Source organism: Apus apus, chromosome 2, assembly GCF_020740795.1.
Source record: "Apus apus isolate bApuApu2 chromosome 2, bApuApu2.pri.cur, whole genome shotgun sequence".
NCBI classification, from domain to species: domain Eukaryota; kingdom Metazoa; phylum Chordata; class Aves; order Apodiformes; family Apodidae; genus Apus; species Apus apus.
The window spans coordinates 80,610,889-80,623,789 of NC_067283.1; the positions used below are offsets into that span (position 1 = coordinate 80,610,889).

At 39.9% G+C, this 12,901-nt stretch overlaps 1 protein-coding gene across 1 annotated transcript in view; it reads left to right on the forward strand.

The window, feature by feature from the left end:
- The first annotated feature begins 12,776 nt into the window (after positions 1-12,776).
- Positions 12,777-12,901, forward strand: part of DNAH5 (dynein axonemal heavy chain 5) — a 119,515-nt gene continuing 119,390 nt past the window's right edge. The window contains exon 1 of the mRNA XM_051610258.1: positions 12,777-12,833. Coding sequence (XP_051466218.1) covers positions 12,777-12,833 — 57 coding nt within the window. The remainder of the gene's footprint in view (positions 12,834-12,901) is intronic.

Here is a 12,901-nt window from a genome sequence, read left to right on the forward strand (position 1 = left end):
AATGAACAGAGACATGCTACAAGGCTGTAGCAGTTCTTCAGCTCTTGGCTGTAAAGATGACAGAGTGTTTCTCTGGACAGCTTTGACAGCCTTTGAAAACAGAAAAGGGAAAGCAATGTTTCTGTAATGCAGAATTGTTCAGGTTGGCATGGCCCAATCACAGCCTGTAACTTCCAAACGTGAAGCAAGCAGATGGAAAAAAACACTGTTTGCATTAGCACTGCATGCTACACAGATAATTAGCAATTCTTACAATTAAAATAATAGTTATTTATGCTATTTTCTTTGAGCTAAATGCTTCATTTAGTGTACTGAATTTCTGCAGGTGGCAGAAAGGAAATGTTTCATGGCTTTCTAGAAAATATACAGCAACATCCTCTATTCACATTAAATTGTTGATCCCAGTGTCATAAGACAAAGCAATCTTTGGAAATACAGTATTACAGTTTTGGCTGTTTGTGCTAATTAAGAAGTGGACGTTTTAGTTCTAAGATGGGTATGGATGTACTTACTACCTTTATGATGATATACTGGCTTTTCTTTAGGGTAATGTGCATGTCATAGAGTGAGATGGTGAATTTTTTTCTAGAAGTGTTGAAGAATAGTGCATCTAAAGTAGGTTCACACAGAAAGAAAGTATTTTTAAACTGTATTAGGGTAAGAGACATGTATTGCAGCTGCTGTATAATGTAGTAATCATTCTGATACAATACTGAACATAAATTTTGCCATCATGGACCAACTTGTTTAGTACTTACTGCAGTAGAGATTACAGAAAAGTTCATGTAGTGTTAATTTTTTTCTTCTTATTGCTGAACTCATGGTAGTTGAAATAAATGTAATTTTCATCATTCTTTTGGGCAGTACTCCTCAAAGATTACAAAGTAGTTGCATACCTCTAAAAGTTGATGTAAAGAGTAAGGTAACTGCACTGAGACTGCTTGATGGATACAGGAATTCAGAGTTTGGGTTTCAACACTGTCATTCCTGATTTAGCAATCTGGCTAGTCATAACACCACTTATTAATCCCACATACAGGCTTGTGAACATGGAACAAGGAGGATGTTTGCAATCAATTAAAATATTTTCTTAAATTTCTCTTGACTTTGAAATATTTGCCTTGACTTTTGGTGGCTTTGCTGTCTTAATGGCAAAATTATATTTTCCATATAAAAATGAATAGATGTCTGTTATACAGAACATACAGTCTGATGAAAGATTGTATCATCACACTTAATGCTAGTGCAGTTCTAGTGAGCTAAGTGGATGGATTGCTCCCTGCTCCATCAAGAGAGATTACCAAACTGCAGGAAAGTATCTGTGAAAGGTCTTTATCTAATGCAAATGGCCAAGTCTGGGGGTTTGAGTATCACATAAAAACATTAAAGATGCTATAAAACATACAGATGAATATGAATCTTTCTACAGCTAGCTAGTTACCAGAGATCAGCTTATTAAAAGTAATCTTCTAATGGTTTTGAAATCCACTTTTATCTAGATGGGAAAAGCCTTGCAGACCAATTAGACAGGAAACACATACACCACCTTCCTATTATTACCTAGTCTAGGACTTGCATTCTCTGTTGTGATTACTGGCAAGCTTCACTATTTCTTTGAAAAGTTTCTCAGTTATTTCTGCCCTACAGAATTCCAATTTAGCAGCTTCTAGTAGCTGCATAGGTAGCAAATGATAAGGCAAAGCCAGGTACTTCCTTGTTTCAAGAGTGATGCTTTATTTTTTTCATCTGGACATGATTATGCGTAAAATTAATGTGACCCACTGAGGCCATGAAATAACATGATTTGGAATCCTGAATGGATCAAACAGATTAGTTAGTTGCAGTTCTGGAAAGGCAGGTCAAAGCATAAGCCTAATTTGTTATATAACCTCATATTTGATGGCTGACATGCTTTTAGTGTTGCTGTATGGATCTAGTATTCTGGTAGTGATAGTTACCCAACTGTGTAGGCATGACAGCTTGTACTAAAAATAAACATAATGCTCAGCCTTCTGTAAAACGGACAAGTAAATCCCTTTCTTAGGGGTCAAAAGGAATGTCAACTGACTAAATTCTGATTTAATAATAAAAGCGTTGAATTAAAAATTATTCTGACAAGTTAATGAATGAGAACACCCTACCTTAGCTTCCTCATGGAGCCTATGGGAAAGAAAAACAACTCTACTTCTAAGATTGAATGAGAAACATGTTAGTCTATGAAATGTTATCTGTAATAACATGTTCTGTTTGCCATGGAACAGCTTGAAAAGATATTTTTTTTGATTGTTCAATGCTGGATAACAGCTATTGAATGTCATAATTTGAGCTTCCATTGCAGGTGATATCACAGTGTTGTCACAGATAGGAAGCTGTGAGATACTTTGCTGGAGGAGTGGCTGGTGTGTGTATGTATGTATTGAATACTTTCCGTTAGAGATTTTTCTAATATAATAAAGACTTGCTGAATCCTGTGTTTTGGCATAGACCAGCAAGAACTTTTCCAGTGGCAGAGAAAAATGGGGACAACTAGTGGGTGCTATAAGAAAGAAAAAGTAGATGCCACTGCATTTATATTTGAAATGTAATCTGTGGCAGTTTGAAAAGTCTTCAAGACTGAATTGTTAATTGGTAAGCATTGCTTCCAAGGGAAGCAACCTTCACAAATTCTTTTAAAAAGAGAAGTCCAAGTCTTTGATCCTCTTCCATAACAAACTTTGGATTTGGCTGCCTGTTTCATGTTGGAGGCCTTTATTTCTGCTTCAGAAATATGGGAATGAAAGAATGAGGACCTCAGAGCTCTTTTTCCTCTGAGGGAGTGGTAGGGGGAAGAAAAGGCATGGAAAAGCATTCTCATGAAATGCTAATCAACTAGCAACCCTTTGTGATAAGCTGGTCCAACTATGCAAATGTGAAGAGCAGGCACAAACTTTAGGGTGGTTCCAGATCGTTGTTGAATGTATACTTAACTGCTCCTCTCTAAGAAGAGAAATCCAGGCAAGCTAGGGAGGCTGTAGAGCTTCAGGATGAAGTTTTATGTTGGGACTGATCCTGTTTCATACTTTATTGAAACCAGAGAGGATGGTCTGCATCTTGCACTTTCCTTTTTCCAGGCCTAGTAGTTATGTGATGATGGAGTAAATATGTTCAGTGAGCCAGGCAAGATGAAGAAAAATCTTGCCTTTTTTTTTTTTTTCTGGATATTATTTTAAAAGTGAGCAGTTTTTTGCCTTCATTCTTTGTGGACAGTTTGGGGCCTGGTTTTCTGTTAATGTTATGTCTTGTATCTGTAATTGAGCCCTTATCCAGGATGGTCACTAACTGTTAGCCAGTTGTTTACAAAAGCAGATACAGAATTCATGGTAGTAATGATCAGCTCAGAGACCATGAATTTTTATGGGAAATCAGGATTATGGTGGTTCTTTTTCCATTTGCCTACACTGAATTCTCATCTGTCTTTCTAACACATAGTTGCTCAGTCTTGGAAGGTTCTGTAATTCTTTCTGGTCATCCTTATTAACTGGAATAACTTAGATTTATATACAGACTTTGCTATTCTTGCAGCTTTTCCCTTCTACACCGGAATATGTGCAGGACAGCTCCACTGGTGACCTGTTGCTGTAAGAATCATGGAATACCATGGATTGGAAGGGTCCTCAAGGTTCAGTAACTATTCAGTTGATTCCTGTCTTCTCCTTTCTGACATTTAATGGAGTTTTTATCTCTGAAGGGTCATTTCCCTTATGTTTCTCCTAAAAGGATTTGACAATAGATCTTTTTGAAAGCTTTTTGCAAATCCAGGTCATGTAGATCAATCATCTTTACATTAAAGCTTATGAACCCATTCAGTGAACCTCAGATGTTCATGATGAATGTTTCTCCCTTTCACAAAAATCTTGTTGACTTTTCTTGGGAAATTAAATTATTTGAGCTGCTTCTTAGTCCTATTCTTTATTACATTGCTTGTTATTTTACCCAGTAAGGCTTCCTTATTGGTTGTTTCTCATTCAGCTAGCCCTGGAAGAATGCATTTCACAAGCCAGTGACCAGTCCTCTGATACCAATGCAGAGTACATGTCACATAAATCAGTTTTGTTCTTTTGTCCTTGAGTTCCTTTAGAATTTTTCAATGAGTACCCATGTGATCCATTACTTATCAGTGATTTAAAAAAAATTAAAAAATCTTTTTTGTCAGCTTATAAACTCATCTTCTGAGCCTTTATGTATTGCTATTTAGGTGGGAGGTTCCTATGAAGGAAGTATTGAACTCTTGTGCTGCACGAATGTATAAAAATTTAGTAATTTTCTATTGCATTCTTGCTATATTAGAATTTTTATTAAAAGACATTTTGAGAATTTCCTGCTTCTGTGGTGCACTGTGAAAGGGACCTCATTATCAGCACTTTGTATCTCTTATTAGCTGTTATTTGGACTGCTTCATCTTGCCTCATTACATCTTTGTCTAACCTGTCAGGGATTAATTCACTTGGATTTTTTTCAAATCATTGTTGTTCCAACTTTTTGGAGGATGCCTTCTTGCTTTTACTCTACTGTGTAGCTGCTGCCTGGCTTATGCACTTTCTCACATCCTTCTTGATAGAATTGATGCTGTTTCTCTACATTTCCCATATGGTGATCTTAAATAGTTCGCATGTTGTCTGCAAAATGTTATTCTTTTGACTGCTTCTTTTTACCTTCTTATGTTTAGTGGTTCCTCATTTTGAAGTAGCATTTGACTGCATGGCATTTTTAATTTTTTTAGCTTTTCTTAGTGCTGTGAGGTTGTTGAATTTTGTATTTTATTCTCACTAACACTAACATTTTGAACCTGATTCTGTGCCCCTTTAGAAATGGAGGTAGGAGTCACTTGCTCTCTTGTATGTTTTTTCTTTTTATGATAAACTTTTTCTGACTACGAATGATGTCTGAAAAAAAATATCAGCATCACAGTCTGTAGCAGGACGCTCCATCCCTCAATATGCCTGCCTCATTTTACTCTATTATTCAACCGCTTTTGTCTCTCAGTTTTGCAGGCCCGGGCCTGGAATGGAAAGATTCCCATGAGAAAGGGAAGGGCCAAGCAAATGCTGGGCTGTTAACAATCTTGAAAGGTACAAACAGAGGCCAAGTTGATGTTCATAACACTAGCTGCACTCTGGTGTTGAAGAACACGGAGCCCAGCCACAACTAGGCCCAGAACGGAGATAAAGTAAGAACGAACAGATGAACAACAGAGTTTGTGTGGTGGAAAAAGGGCCTTAATGAATTTTTCTGCTGTTTTCCTTTTATTCTCCAATGAGAGATGTTAGAGGTATGGCTAAATGGTTAAATGACAGCAGTCAATCCACTTTATTCAATAAAAGCCTGGTCCCATCTATGATCGGGGGAACTTCCCGTACAGTTTGCCAGGAGGCTGCTGGACTTTCCTCCAGCAGGGATGCCTGCCAGAGAGACTAATTCTCAAGAATTACAATCCACCCAAGGACACCCAGCTATGGCCTGGCAAGGGTGAGAAATATTAACTCTTTCACTGTCTTTACTAATAAGCTTAAAGTTAAGTAATCTCCATTATTAAGTTTAAGACTGTAGAATCCTGTAAGAGTGATAATGAATAGTCTAGGCCTAGTATAGGATTTGATAATAAGTAAGTTGCTGGTATTTCAATGGTTAACCTTTGTTGTTTGATTTAACTATAAATAGTAAAATTCACTGTTAATATACTCTCTGCATTCAAACAGCACTTTCGTTCCATTCTCCCAATTGTCCTACGCTTTTGCTATATTTGTGCCTGCATCCTGAATAGTTAAGACCCCAATGTCATATGCAATAAATCTTGATCGGTGCATATACGTCTCGTCTGCTGTCCCCCTTTGGGACACAATCTGAGGTCGTATTTCCCTAGTGTACATGGAGACAACTGAAGTTTCTTGCTGATATTGTTTCATGCTATGGGAGCCTGCCTCATCACTGGCAGCATGTCACAATCAATATTTCTATCCTCATTAGGCAATCAGTAATATCATATGATATGCTTGTCTTGTTCAGGACTGCAACTTCATTCCATCAGACTCTAGTTGGCTTGCTAAGGTGTTTGAACACCAAGCTCTTTTACAGAGATGTGAGCTTTTCCAAGTTTCCTGTGCAGTAAATAACTTGATGTGTGGTATAATGTACCAATGACACCATCTTACACTGAGCTTCTATTGTAGCAATGTCTTTGTTAAAAAATAGCATCCCTGTTCCTCCATCTTTGTTTCTAGGGCTTCTATTGTAGCAATGTCTTTGTTAAAAAATAGCATCCCTGTTCCTCCATCTTTGTTTCTAGGACTTCTCATGCTTAGTTAGAAGCAGGTGTGCACTTGTTTTGGTTTCCTCTTTCCTTCCACCCTCTTCAGAGGGACAATATCTGTTTCAGCCTTCTGCTAGGATTTGTAGTGTGGCAGGTGGGTGGCAGCCTCTGCTCTATCATACCTTCCAAAACTATTCCCTTAAATTCAGGAGTGACCCCAGGTTCCAGTGAATTTAGACTTTGTTTCCCTCCCGGGCTTCAACTGAATGTTGAAAATGTATGAAAATGTATGACACTCTTTAGCATTGCTGTGGATATTGGAAATGTTTGGGCAGTGTTGGGAATGCTTGAAGAACCTGAGGCTAGTATATTTTTGCTTTTGATCCTTATTCCAGCTGAAGCTGATGGGCACAATATCCACATAAGAGGTCCTGGTAAAGGGTTGAGAAGGTATGAGATTTATTATTTGCAGAGTTACTTGAACTGAAATTAGAATCATAGAATCATGAAGGTTGGAAAAGACCTTCAGGATCATCACGTCCAACCGTCTACTGTACAACACCCCAACTACTAAAACGTCTCCTGAAACACCATGTCTACCAGTTTTTTGAATGCCTCCAGGGACAGTGCCTCCACCACCTCCCTGGGCAGCCTGTTCCAATGCCTCACCACTCTTTCGGTGAAGAAATTTTTCCTAATATCCAATCTGAACCTCCTCTGGTGCAATTTGACCCCATTTCCTCTTTCCTATCATTAGTTACCAGGGAGAAGAGGCCAACACCCACCTCACTACAACCTCCTTTCATGTAGTTATAGAGAACAATGAGGTCTCTTCTCCAAGCTAAACAGCTCATGTTCAGCAGGCTGTCAATCAGCTTCCCCAGGTCCCTCTCTGCTGGACAGCTCTCCAGCCACTCCTCCCAAAGCCTGTAGTGCTGCTGGGGGTTGTTGTGGCCCAAGTGCAGGACCTGACATTTGGCCTTATTGAACCTCATGCTATTAGCCTCGGTCCATCAATCAAGCCTGTCCAGATCCCTCTGCAGAGCCTTTCTACCCTCAAGCAGATCAACCCACACCCAACTTAGTGTCACCTGCAAACTTATTGAGGGTGCACTCTATCCCCTTTTCAAGATCATCAATAAAGATGTTAAACAGGAGTGGCAGCACTGAGCCCTGGGGAACCCACTCGTGACCGGCTGCCAATTGGATTTAACTCAATTCCGCACAACTCTTGACCCAGCCATCCAACCAACTTTTTATCCAGCTATGTGCATGCCCATCCAAGCCATGAGCAGCCAGCTTCTCTAGGACAATACTGTGGGAAATCTTGTCAAAAGCCTCGCTGAAGTCAAGGTAGACAACATTCACAGGCCTTCCCTCATCCAATAAGCAGGTCACCCTGTCTTAGAAGGAGATGAGGTTAGTCAAACAGGACCTGCCCTTCACGAACCTTTGCTGACTGGGCCTCATCACCTGGTTGTCCTGCATGTACCGCATAATGGTACTCAGGACGATCTGTTGCATCAGCTTCCCTGTAGTTCTGCGGATCATCCTTCCATCCCTTCTTATATCTGGGGGTTACATTGGCTGATTTCTAATCTGCTGGTAGCTCCCTAGTCAGCTGGACTGCTGATAAATGATGGAAAGTGGTTTGGTGAGCATCCCTGCCAGCTCTTCCGGCACTCTTGGGTGCATCCCATCCAGATCCATAGATTCACGCACATCTACGTGGTGTAGCAGGTCACTGACCATTTCCTCCTGAATTGTGGGGAGATCATTCTGCTCCTGGTCCCTGTTGCCTAGCTTAGGAAGTGGGATTCCCTCAACAAAATTGGTCCTGTTACTAAAGCCTGATGTGAAGAAGTCATTAAGCACCTCGGTCTTTTTTTCATAGTTCATCACTACATTTGCTCCTGCATATAATAGGGGATGGAGGGTCTCTCTGGTCTTTCTTTTGTCGTTAATACACTTATAGAAGCTTTTCTTGTTGTCCTTTACTATGGAGGCCAGATAAATTTATAGCTGGACATTGGACCTTCTAATTCCCTCCCTGCATAGCCTCACAGCATTTTTGTAGTCACTGTGAGGGGCCTGCCCCTTCCTCCAAAGGCTATAGATTCTCTTTTTCTCCCTAAGCAGTAGCCAGAGCTCCCTGTACAGCCAGGCTGATTGGTCTTCTATGCCGCCGGCTCGCCTTAGAGCATGTGGGGATGGCTTGCTCCTGCGCCTTCAAGACTTCCTCCTTGAAGAGTATCCGGCCTTCCTGGGCTCCTATACCCTTCAGAAAAGATTCCCAAGGGATTCTGCAATCAGGGTACCAGGCAAGTTGCTGTTGTCTGTCCTCACAATAATGTCTCTTCATTTGGTAAGACCTACACATTCTGTCTTGGTAAACAGAAGGCTGTGTATTTGTTTGCTTTAAATACTCAGTGTTTTATCTTCAATTTTTGTTTTCTTAGTAGTGAATCAAATAGGCAAGCAGAGCCTGGGGAACCAATGTCTTTCCTAAAGCAGAGAATTACACTAGAACTTCCTATATGGTAGGCTAATTCTTTAAACAGTACTATCTTTCACTATAAAAGTCTTGTTGTGCAGCAAGATAACACTATAGGTTAAAACCTTGGTTGTATCTTTTACCTCAACAACCAAGTAAGATGAAGAGAAGTTCTATATTTCAGCTGTGATAGTATTTTTGTTTTTTTACTTGATTCAGATGAAATAAGACATTAGTTGGCTGACAAATTGTACACTCATTAGATGTTTAAGATAATAAACATTTTTTGGAGTGACAAGCAACTCAAACACCTCCTAGTGTAGGGAACAGTGAATATGTTGAAGTTTTAGTTTTTCTGAGCCAAGTAGTTAAAAATCCTCATCTTAGTTAAAAAGCTTTGCGTTAGTTAAAGGTATTAAAGCCTCAATGTTACTTGTCTTTAAATGCAGCTCAAGGTAAGAAAGTCCCCTCTTAGCTTTGGTTGTTATCACTGTAGAAGAAAATGCAGTGGAGCAAGACAGGATTTTCTTTTAAGTTCCTCCACTTTTCAGTGTAGATTTTAATCTGTGATTTGTAAGCGATCATCTCCATAGAGGACAATTTCAACTGCCGAATTTTCTATAAACTGTGTGTTGTGGTCTTGTAGAAGTTAGCGTAAAAGGAACGTACACTTTCGGGTTTGACCACTAGATGGTAGCTAACTACCATCTGTAATTACCGTTGCCGGAGCTGTGCATTATAGTACTATAAAAAAATATTCCAATATTGTGAAATGAACTTTCATCATTCCTAAGGTAAGATGTCTACTCAATGTTTTAATCTAGAAAGTCTTTCTCTAATGCAGTTGATTGTGAGCTTCATGGTTTTACTGACCTGCATAGTGGTGATTTTCCCCAAATCAGACTTTATGTTCAGCATCCTACAAAACATAGTCAAGGCTATCGAGTGACACATGACAGATTAAAGCCATTCTGAGAATGCTGAGGTATAACACAAGTTTGCATATACTCCTTCATGTATATATTATGTTGTTAAAAATAGTGGAGCTTCCTCATGGATCTTACACTCCTGAAGCATCTGGGCGGGAAATGTACTCTTCAAATCACAGTTCAGATTGTGGTAAAATAAAGGGTAAAAGACCAGGTTTTAAAAACTTGATTAAAAACTGCAATAAAACTTTTTTTTTTTAATGGTAAAAATGTTTTTGTAAGAGTGAAAAATGGTACTGTGATAAAACAAGGAGCCCTTGTTGAGTTATTGATAACGTGACCGTGCCTCAGCAAGAACTGTTCTGTTCAAAAATCTTTAAAATGAACTGGGGGCCCATTTACATGACACACTGTTCAAAGTAATACTCTAGTGGATGTAAAGCCAACTCCTAAAGCAGTATTTTATAGCAGTTTCAGCAGTTATTAGCTATACCAAAATTAAGGCTGAGCATTATTAGTTTAGTAGCTTGTAGTGCAAAGAAGGGGTACAGGTGAGAAAAGGCTTGCATATGGTTGCTGACCAGTTTGCTCCTTAGCCTTCTGGCTTGTTGTTTGTGTTAAGGGTGTGCTAAATGGGCTCTGCTGGAAGTCTGGCTTTTGACCTGAGGACAATAGTGACCTGGCAGTGGCAGTTAAGCACTGTCTCAACCACTTCATTATTTTCAGTTTTCATTTTTAACATGTAATGAGGTGGAAGATCAGAGGGAGTTGGGTTTCCATGAACGTCAAAAATCTTTCTATGACTTTACCCAAGATCAGCTTCTTATCCAGTACTGTACATGCAATGTATCCAGGAATTAACTCAATGTGTTGTGCTGGTTTGGTGGGATTTTTGGTAGCAGGGGAAGAGCCCCAGGAGTGGCTCCCATAAGAAGCTGAGAAGCTCCCCCTGCTCCAAACCCAGCCAAGGAGCCATTAGAAGGACAAGAGATGCACCTCTGCAATTAACATACAAAAGAATTGATATAACACCTGGTGAGAGGAGCACTTAAAAAAAGAAGAGCTGAGCTGGAGAGGTGAAAGGTAGTGCTGGGGGTGAAGATCCCAGGTGGTTGGTGAGGAAGAAGGGGAAGAAGCTGCTCAAGCAGAAGCTTTTCCTGTAAGCTTTGGTGAGATGGCAGGCTGTCCCCCTGCCATCTCCATTCATGGCAAAACGTGGTGAAAAATTCCCTGAAAGTGCCAGGAGGGCAGGCTTGGTCAAAGGGCTTGGATTTTGTGGACGGTGGACTTGGATTTGCTGCCAGTGGACTCTGATTACGCAGCTTTGGAAGACCCCGGTGCCAGGGGAGGTGGCTGTTCCCGAACCAGCCCCTGACTCTGTGGGAAGCCCAGGCTGGAGCAGCTCTGGACCTCATGGGAAGGACTCTATGAAGAAGAGGTTGGTGGAGGCCTCTCTGCCATGGGAGGGACCCTGTGGGGAAGCAGGGGAGGACTGTAAGGAATCCTTCTTCCTGAGGAGGAAGGAGCAGCAGGAACCACCAGCCTGTGAACTGACTCTGAACCCCATCCCCTGTCCCCCTGTGCCGCTGGGGGGAAGGAGGGAGAGAAACCGGGAACAAAGTGATTTGGGCCTGGGAAGAAGGGAGGGGTGGGATAACATATGCAAGCCCTGCTCTGTGTGTCCGTGTCCTGGGTGTGTGTGATGAGTGTGAAATTACATTATTATTTTTTCGCCAAGTTGAGTCTGTTTTCCCTGGGACCTTAATCAGTGAAGAACCCTCCTTGTCCTTTGTCTCCACCCAGGAGCTTTGTCCTCATCCCAGAGTGTGTGTGGGGGGGAGTTGAGCAAATGGCCATGGGTCTGTTCCTTTGTTTTTGTGTTGGGCCCAAACCATGAGATTATTGGCAAGCCAGGCAGGAGAGAGACAAGGAACCATGACACATGTAACATTTGATAGCATGTTGAATTTTAAAAGACAAGGATGTAAATGGTTCAGAGAAAGCTACAGATGTTTATTTTTACACCAAATGCAACTTTTTTAGTCTGTCTCTTTTAAACATGTATACACATCAGATTTGACTATAGTAGGTGGGGAAATCATATAGAAAAATCAGATAATCAGGTGGGGAAAATAGTTTTTACTCCTAATTTTTATCAACATTGAGGTTGTCAAGTGATTTTTAGACGTGATTCACATTGGTATGAGTGGAAGCAGAAGAATTTAAAGACATTCTTTGCCTAAAATACCTGTAAAAATTGTGTTTTTTTCCTGTTCCTAATATGGGATCAGTAGTTTGTTTTTCTTGGCATTTTCAAGAGGATATCAGATTAGATTCTGTTAGTGAAATGGAAAAAAATAAGGCTATTTTAAGAAGAAAACTTAATATTCCTTGCTGAAGATAAATTGCTGCATTAAGCGAGCGCTGTGCAACTAAGAAAAGAACTGAGACTGAATGTGCTTGTATAAAACATATGAGTAGAAAACTTGGTAATTTAGTAGTCCATAGGTAAAAGCACTTTGAAAGCTGCTTGGCTGTTGTTGCTATATATTTAAACAATCATCTGTGACAGGGAAACAAAGATGTCTGTTGACATAAGGATTACTTAAGAAGGCTAAACACAAATCAAATAAGCAGTCATAAAATTGGTTTGTGCAAATGGTTATGTTGCCCTTGAGCATGATGAATTGTATCGAGCTGTGTTTGTGTATAAACAATATCACCTTAACAACATTGTGGTTGGTAACATTAATTTCCAGCTCCTATAGGCCATAAATTGTGGTGGTTAGAGACCTCTAGTTTCTAAAGTAGTCCAATTTACTTTTGAAGTAGTTTAAATTCACATTAGATCTCAATTTTAAATACAGAGCTAAGGTTAATAGTTGCTGGCTTTCTAGGTTCTTACTGTATTTTCTAGAATTTTTTTAGTGTTCCTGCAGATAAGCCATGAAACAAATACGAACAAAAGGTTGGGGGGAGAGTGCAAAATGATAAATCAAGAAGCTTCCTCCATGGTTTAAGGCTTATTGCTGAAAAACAGTACTTGATGCTTATATCAAATAGTGCAATGTTTAGAGCTGGAAGAAAGCAACTTTGGAAACAGAGCATTGGCAGAGTTATAAAGGTAAGGAAAACTGAACTTTGAACTAGGTCATGACTAGTGACTGTGTAGTTTGAATAAAGGTGTGAGGA